At 39.0% G+C, this 9,195-nt stretch overlaps 1 protein-coding gene across 1 annotated transcript in view; it reads left to right on the top strand.

Annotated features, from left to right (window-relative positions):
• The first annotated feature begins 1,049 nt into the window (after positions 1 to 1,049).
• Positions 1,050 to 9,195, top strand: part of LOC147312026 (E3 SUMO-protein ligase ZBED1-like) — a 33,636-nt gene continuing 25,490 nt past the window's right edge. Inside the window, exon 1 of the mRNA XM_086265677.1 lies at positions 1,050 to 1,944. Within this exon, the coding sequence (XP_086121803.1) occupies positions 1,050 to 1,944 (895 nt within the window). The remainder of the gene's footprint in view (positions 1,945 to 9,195) is intronic.

Genomic DNA, 9,195 nt, shown 5'->3' with positions numbered 1-9,195 from the left:
CCCCTTCTTTCCCCCAGTCAAGTCTGTCCCGTATTCAGCAAATGAAAATAAAATAAACAATAAAAGGTGAATCAAATGGACCATTACGGCAAGGCTGGGATGGTCAATTTGGTAAAGTAAATCCGTTGGGCATCTTTCCTCGCCTTTAGACAACAATTCTGATGGCAAAAGAGCCAAACAGGACAGGCAAAAAAAAAAAAAAAAAGATTAAATATGAAAACTGTGACAAGAAACAATCTAGACAGGTGCATATGAAACTATGAGGTGAAAAAACATGAGCATAAACCTGAGACCTGGAGAAACATAAAGCAGAACAAACAGACGACCCAACACTAAACATAGGAAGACAGAGGACTTAAATAGAAGGGTAATGAGGGAAGTAGAAACACCTGGAGAAACACAGCTGACACAAAGTAACCTGACGCCACAGGGGAAGCAAAACTAAACACACTGAATATGGAAAAACAAGACTTTCAAAATAAAACAGGAAACATGGAGACAACAACACACAAGTTTGACAACATAAAACACGGAGACAAGAAAGACATGACAGACTGGGGAAACACGGAACACAGGGAGAGACACACGAGAATAGATTAGGGAGACGCAAACACAGGCATAACTAAACGTTAAACAATGGGGACAAGACAGACCAACACAGAAGACAGGAAAAGACTCACCAACACGGAGACACACCTAGACTAAAACTCAACTAATCCCTAACTAAATAATAGTACAAGAACTGAACATTATTCCAATCTAAACATAAGAAAATCAAAAATACAAAGTAGAGCTGGGCGATAAAACGATAACGATATGTATTGCCATATAACGTCTTCTCGATAGGAAAATACAACTATCGCGATAGACCTAATCTCTCTCTCTTCCTCTTTAAAAAAAAAAAGAAAAAAGGAACAGCCAATCCAAATTAAGTAGTGCAGAGCCGAACCACGTCACGTGACTTGTTACGTACAGCACAAGTGCCAAGCCGCACGTGTGTATTTGTTTGCGAAGCAGCTAACCGCCGTGTCGACCGGGTAATGGAGAAAATGAGTGTACCAAGTAGAGAAAAATCAACCGAGAGAACGGAAGAGAACACAGATGACGGCTCGAATGCCGAAGAGATAGTCGAAAAGAAGGGCCAGAAAAGTTCCGTAGTGTGGAGATATTTCGGCTATTTGAAGTCCGACAAAAAACAGAGTAGCACGCACTGTAAGTTGTGCCGAAAGCATGTTCCCACCAAGTCTGGAAATACAACAAACCTTTTTCATCACCTGAAGCAGTGCCACCCACTAGAGCACACTCAATCTCTGACTGAAAGTGCTAATTTGTCATCGAAAACAACCAGGGGAATCCCTGCGAAGAAGCAACAGTCAATTGAGTCGGCTTTCTCCAGCGTCTTACCATATGACAAAAAAGCTAAGAGACATTGCGACATAACGAATGCCATAGCCTACTGTCTTGCTAAAGACATGCTACCAATAAACACTGTCGAAAATGAAGGATTCAAGCAGCTAATTAAGGTACTGGATTCTCGTTACCAACTCCCTGGACGTAAACATTTCTCTCAGACAGCGCTTCCAAAGCTATATAGAGAGTGCCGTGAGGCTGTTGAGAAGGAGCTACAAACTGTATCGTTCTTCGCTACTACATCCAACATGTGGTCAAGTCGCACGCCAGAACCTTACCTTAGCCTTACTGCTCACTATATCGACCAAGACTGGAATCTGAAAAGCAAATGTCTTCAAACTGCCTACCTTCCCGACGACCACATGGGTGAAGTAATTGCATTAGGACTGTCAGAAGCGCTTGCATCCTGGGGACTGAGTGAAGACAAACAAGTCTGCATCACAACTGATAGTGGGACAAATATAGTAAAGGCCACATCCCTGAATAACTGGACCCGGCTGCAGTGCTTCGGACATCGACTTCACTCAGCTATCGGTAAGTTGGGAAGCAGAATAAAATTAAAAATGCCTCTTTTAATTGTGTTTTTGAGCCCATGTAAATATATTAAAAGCTAGAGATCTAAATCACTTCAATGGTTATTGTTAAAAAATAAACATCAGAAAGAATATTCTTCATGTCAGCCTATTTATTTGAGGTAATAGTTGCTGTTGGCATGCATAATAGGCAAATATTCAGTCACTCTTCAGTGTAAATCAAGTTGAGAAAATGTCCTAAATAAAATTTAGAATTCTGGGGTTCTATCAGGATCCCAATTGGCTAATACAGAACCTCAGCTCTTTTTCCTATAAAGAACATTAAATTATGATTCCACCAAATGGGGCAATTCAAGACAAAAAGAACAAGTGATTAAAACGTCAAATATAACAATGATGTTGATAACACCAGCCTCTGTCACCTTTTTATTAGTCCAGAATGCCGCAGCATGCCTTTTAAGCGGCACTAGAAGACAGGATCATATCACTCCTATTCTAGCTAACCTCCACTGGCTTCCTGTCAAATACCGTATTGTTTTTAAAATTCTTCTATACACTTTTAAAATCTTAAATAACTTGGCACCCAGTTATTTGATTGACCTTCTTAATTTATATATCCCTACAAGGGCACTCAGATCCTCTAATCAGGGGCTCCTAATGCAACCAATGTCTTGACTAAAGACGAAGGGGGATCGTGCCTTTGCTTTTGCTGCACCAAAACTCTGGAACAGCCTGCCGGTTGATGTCCGTGCGTCGGAAACTATTCAATCTTTCAAATCACGGTTAAAAACCCATTTGTTTAAGCTCGCCTTTCAAACTACTTAGCTTAATTTCTTCCCGGTTCGTGCTTGTTGCAATATTACCATCCTATAACTGTATTTCTTTGTTGTTAATTGTTTTCTTTTGCTGTAAACCTGCAAGTATGGCTCGTCTGTGAAGCACTTTGTTGTACCTGTGACTTTTAAATGTGCTATAGAAATAAAATTGAAATTGAAATTTTAAATATAAGATAAAACCAGCAGCCCCTCCTAGAGGGTATTTAGTACAGGGTAGTGATGGGTCGTTCGCGAACGAAATGGCTCTTAGAGCGGGCTCTTTGACGTGAACGACGCGAGCCGGCTCCTTATCGCGAGCCGTCACGTGGTTTTTTTTTTTTTTTCTTTCTCTCAGCCTCTCTCTCGCACTTTTTTTCCGCTTCACTCTGCACGCGAGCCTTGTGCTTTACGCTGGGCAGAGGGGGGAGGGGCGGTAGTTACACTCAGTAGCACAGGAACAGAGCCAGAGAGAGAGAAAGAGAGGCAGGGACAACAACATTAGAAAGGTATAGTAATCATCCACAACTATTTTCGGTTGCAGATGATAAAGGATTGAGAAAGTTTATTCATGCAGGTCCATATGACAGAGAATATGCATGTTCTTTTAGTTTTCATATTATAATTTATATTTAATTGTGTTGTGGTTTGCAGTGTTTTGTGTTCTTTTCACTTTAAATTTGTGAAAGGAAAAAGCTGAAAATGTAAATAGTTAAAACTTGAAATGTGAATAGTTGATTTTTGTATTAGATGATTTATTTATTACATTTTATGTGGAGTGAATAAATAAAAGTATATTTACGGTGGCCCCTAGAGACAAAGCACATACAAACTTCAAATCACGTACGAACTCTGAAGCATGTACAAACTCCAAAACACGTAAAAACACGTACAAACTCCAAAACACGTAAAAACTCCAAAACACGTAAAAACACGTACAAACTCCGAAGCACGTAAAAACTCAGAAGCACATAAAAACTCAAAACACGTACAAAAGAACAACAGAAGTGCTCCAGGATGCTGGGCGCAGTGTTGAGCCTTTGTTATCTTGTGGCTACACAAGCCAGCAAGTACCAATGACCGGATTTGGTGTGTGGTAATAACAGGTAAATGAACTTTTTTTAAAATTATTTGAATATATATATGAGTGCCTGTGTATAAATACACAAACAATACACACATGCTTTCAATTGTGTAATTTAAGTGATCTAGTAGCTCTGCTTTGGAAGTTCAGTTCATGCTAGAAATGTGTTTTGGAGTTTGTACGTGTTTTGTCTCTAGGGGCCACCGCATATATTTATATATAAACATATATAAATAAAACCACTTGTTTTTACGTTAGTAATTCCTTTTGTGCATAATTTTATATTATTGTTAATAATAAATTAATTAAAGCAACAAAACAACCTGAAGAGCCGGTTCGGAGCCGAAAGAGCCGGCTCTTTTTAGTGAGCCGAACCGAAAGAGCCGGATCTCTAAAAAGAGCCGGAAATCCCATCACTAGTACAGGGGGTAATATTGTGACTTGCCACAGGGCCGCTTTAAAGCCTGAAGCAGTGGATAGACTTGTCTTCCTGTCCCACAACCTGTAGGCTTTTGTCAGACTAAAGTTTTTTATGTATGTATGTATGTCACCTTGGATGTGTACCTAGGATTTAAAGAATGTTCTGTTAGCATCTTTATTTTAAAACTGTTGGAAAAGCTAAGCTATACAACAAGGAGAGTGAGAATTTCCTTTTAGTTCTCAGTTTATTTGATATTGACTAAAGTTAGTCAATTTTGTCTGTTCTTCTGTAAAAAAAACCTAAGATTTATTTTTAGAATTAATATTTTGTTTCTAAGTGGAAGTGACAATTTAGTAGTCTGTTTGTTCTATTTTCAAACTTAAACGCTTTAGCGGCTGCCTTTTGTGTAGTTTGCAATATTTGCCTTTATTTATTTGAAACTGAAGTCTCATTTTCCTTAAGTACATCTGCCCTGTTTAACTTATTATGGGAAATAAATATTTAAATCAATACAAGCTGCTGATTATTTCACATTTTACTTGTGAGCAATGGCACATTTAAATCTTACAAATTTAGTTATTTGGCTTATATCGTGATATATATTGTTATCGCCTGAAATGAAAAAAACATATCGTGATATGAAAAAATCTTATATCACCCAGCTCTAATACAAAGTAAACTCAAAACACTGGGTCACTGGCTCCTGACACCCGGTTGCTACATATGCCAGTTTTCTATTCTGGCTGACCACAGTTTACAAGATGAGTGGAAGATTTTTCACTCCAGTTTTTGGTGCAGTGGGTCCTTTGTGTAAAACACAAAAGTTTCGCGTTCGGCGTGACGGCTGCTCTAAGGAGGTCAGCCACTACATCTGCACCCTTGCTGAGAATATCAAATAATCTGCTAAAAAATCATGGTATTATTTTTGACCAGGATTTGAATCTCACATCTCCAAGCTCATCTGGTCCTTTTTCTTTCATCTAAGAAACATCACAAAAATCAAAACTTTTCATGTGTATTTCTCAGTCTTTCCTAACCCATGTTCAGCTGGTCCAGAACATGGCAGCTAGGTTCAAACATCCCCTCTTTTCTTGCTTCCCGTCACTGGCTTAGAACTCATGTTAAAATTGTATTAATAATATATAAATCCCTACATGGCCAGTCTCCTGCTGAGATCTTATTCTAGGCTTTGATCTCTCCCATCATCTGATCGGGTTCTATAAACTGTACCAAAACCAGAGGTGATTATAATTTTTGAAGTAGTAGCTACTAAACTTTGGAACAGACAACTGGCCTGAACTAGTGAGGAAGACTGTTCCAAACAACTCCCTACTCAAACATTTATCATTTTATAGTTGTTTTTTTAACCTTTGCCCAATTTTTTGTCTGTATTTCGTTTCAAATGTGTATTTATTAGTATGCATGTATGTAAAAACAAACATAAGATCATATATTTGACTGTGTTAGCATGTTGGGACATGTAAAAGTTATTATATTCTTCCTATTATTAAAACAAAAGCAGATTTCTTATTCAGAGCTGAATAAAGAACTCACATGAAGCTTTCATATTGTAGAAAAACCTGGCTGTGACATCTATTGGCTTGCAGGGATCTTTCTTTCTTCCTGTGACTGGTCTACTTTTACTGTCCAATTACATGCATTTTGGGTTCCTTGGTGAAAATGGATGGATTTATGGGAGATTCATTTTGCTACTCATGTAAAGAAGGTAATCTTTGTTTTTAAAAAAGGAGTCTTTCAATGTGAGAAACAATTCTGGGGGAAGCAAAGAGCCCCATCCATAAAACATCTCTAGTGAATTCACCTCCGAATGATATTACTCACAATGACAATAACCCAAGGCACCTCACTCAGTTATACTGATCCGTGTGAATGTAGCAGCACACTGACCCTCATGTTCTTCCTGGCAGAGGGGCCCGGGAGGGAGGACTGGAGACACTGAAGTCTCTGAGGACGTAATGGGTCAAGACTGACAGATTTTGGTACATGGGGGGGGGGGGAATCTTCAGTTGGTAAAAGTTTGAACTGCCTCTGGCACGTGACATTTCTCAGTGTGCTGTCTGGGATACTGCAAATACCAAACTGAATCTTGTGTGTTTAATACACCTGGAGCTGACGTCTTGAATAAAACAGCTTCTTTTTAAGCCAAAGCAACACCTAAGCTCTGTCCTATATTGCAGTTTTGAATATGCGGCACTCTTCCCGACCAGGTGTTTACTGCACTGCATAGATGTCAGCTTATGCCTAATTTGCTTCCTGACAGCGTTCTCACTATAGTATCTCTCTCCCCATGCCCCTCTTCTTAATGCACTCCTGAAACGTTCACATATATTCTGGTTTAAAATGACTCTTATGGCTGTAAATCAACTCATACTTATGTGCGCGCATACACACAAGAGGACTGATGTTTCCCAATAACTCACTCATTCAGCCATCCACCAACTGGCTGGACAGACTTTGATGAAACAGGGCTTTGGAACACAGTGAGTCGCTCTGGAGCCCGTGTCACCACGCATGAGGCATTCTGCGTCTTCGGCAATTGATTTCCAGCTGACACTCAAGTGGCTGCCAGTGAAAGATGACCTGTCAGTGCAACTCAGGGGAGCACATCTACCGAGGCATCATGTCGAGAGACTCATGCGTAAGATGGCAGGTAGACAGACACAGGAGACCCCGAGCTGGGCCTACTGGGGAGCCTCTCTTATTAATAGCCCCAGGTCATTGAAAGCTTGCTAACAAGCCAAGCAGGCAAGTATAAGAAAGTCATACTTCTTATTTTGAAGTGAGTACTGCAGTTTGCTTGTATGTCTGACTGTGAGACTCTTGAGTGTCAAAGCTGTACAGCAATGTTTATGTGATGTGTCTGAAAATCATATAGTCTATCTACAGCTCATACATTTACAGTAGCTGATCCCAATTAGCCTATGCTAGCATTGCAATCAAAGCTTAATAGGGTTTGCGTAACAGTTTTGTGCCATAGAAAGAGGGACTTTTTGCCCCTTTTAAACTCCCACAAATAAAAAGCAAACAGGAATTATCAAGCTAGGACGACAGCTTCATCCACCACTCACCCTAAAGCGTCTGTTTTCTCCAGAGGTTTAGTCCTCCTCCACTTGCCCACAGATATGCTGCTTGCTCTTGCCCAAATTCCCAAAGGACCAGAAACTGTCAGCGTGATCTTGGAAGCCAGAGCCACATGTCTGCTTGGCAGCGCTAAAGTCATCTTAACTTTTTCTCACCATGAAAGACTTGGCCATTTCCCTGTGGCCTCTCGCCAACTTGGTGGAAAGATGCTGTCTGTAAAGTCTTGTAAAGCTGTTGTAGGAACAGTAAATAATGGGGCCTAGAAAAGAGCTAAGCAAAGCTGTAGAAATATTATACAAGATCATGATTATTGCTGCTTATGCGAGAGCGGAAACCTTTTGTATGATTAAAAGGGCAAATTTGACCTCAGATTTCACAGTTTCACCATTTGGTAGATCGGAGAGAACTCTGTGGCCTTTGGTAAAAAAAATGTATTTCACTGTTTCAGTCATGAAGCACACAGCATTGTCGTATATATATATTTAAAAAATGCATATTGTACAGGTATCAGGGATATGACACTAGAGTGAAACAGTGGTAAGATAAAGTCATAGAGATTAAAATCGTAGGCCTAATTTACACACAGTCGTTTTATGTCTTTGGGCAAGATCAAAGCTACTTGATTTAAAAAAAAAAAAAAAAAAAGCTTAGTGTGTCCCTGTGGCTTACGAATTAAGACTCTGATCACGGATTGTATTATCCCATATTTGAGTCTGTCTGGGGACCTTTGTTGCATGTCATTCCCCTTGTCTTCTCTCTCATTTACAGTCATCTTTCTATTGTCATGATGGCATAAGGATGCCTTAACGTAAAAAAAAGATTAATGAATCGAGTAGGAATGAAAGACAGAATTTAATCCTGATCCAGACCTCAAGTTATAAATGTATCAGTCCCTCCCAGATGCATACATAAGATTTCCTCAGAAATGTAACTGCATCAGTAAGCACACCGTGGATATTTGCACTTCCTCTGTGGTGATATGGTTAATTACATAATCATCTATCACATAAAAGCATCAATATATATATATAAAAAAACTATATCCAACAATTTCATCACAATCATAGCGAGTGCACAACGAGCTGCTGTAGTATTTATCTGACCCCTAATCAGCTCAACCACTGAATGATATACATGGATGAGAGAGCACTGATCTGTATGATGGAGGGATTATTGTGGGTGCGAGTCAGCATAGTCACTCAAACATTTGTCTTGTTCATTGTCCATAAATATGATTTATTCATGTTGTTCAGCATTTAGGTGCATTGTACCATGCAATAAGGACTAGATAGCAGAGATGAGAAAGATAAAGTAACAACTTGTGTGTTTCTATTGAACATTTCAAGACGGGTGTAACGTTGCAGAGTTGGTCACGTTAGAAATAGTAATGTGAACAATTTAAACAATAATGTATATACATACATATTTTATTAAATGCTGGACTTTATTAGAAGATTTTTCTTTGCTTTATTTTCAAAATGTTCATATTAATAAAAACCAAGTTGAATATGAACATAAGTGCTATAGACTATATAAAACATGAACACAAAGCCACTGAGATATCACCTGAATAATTCACACCTGCACAGCTGTTCTGTAGTGAAAAAAGTGTGAATTTCATATTTTAAAGTTATGTAATCTATAATAGGAATGTATACATTTTTATTCGCTTTTGAAGCCTGTCTTGCCGAGCAAGGAATCGCCACTTTTTCAGAAAAAGGAAGCCTCGGTAACAAAATTATCATAAACGCTTCTCTTAAGATCCTCCCTGCACTCCTCTAAGGTCAACCCTGCTTTGTAAAGCACAGTTAATCTGTAACAGATTACAATCAG

The sequence above is a fragment of the Aulonocara sp. 'chitande type north' Nkhata Bay genome, linkage group LG16, assembly GCF_057382095.1.
Source record: "Aulonocara sp. 'chitande type north' Nkhata Bay isolate Kocher_YH1m ecotype deep benthic linkage group LG16, A_spYH_male_GT1.1, whole genome shotgun sequence".
NCBI lineage: Eukaryota > Metazoa > Chordata > Actinopteri > Cichliformes > Cichlidae > Aulonocara > Aulonocara sp. 'chitande type north' Nkhata Bay.
The sequence above is the reverse complement of the archived record's forward strand: the minus strand, read 5'-3'. Positions and strand labels throughout refer to the sequence as shown.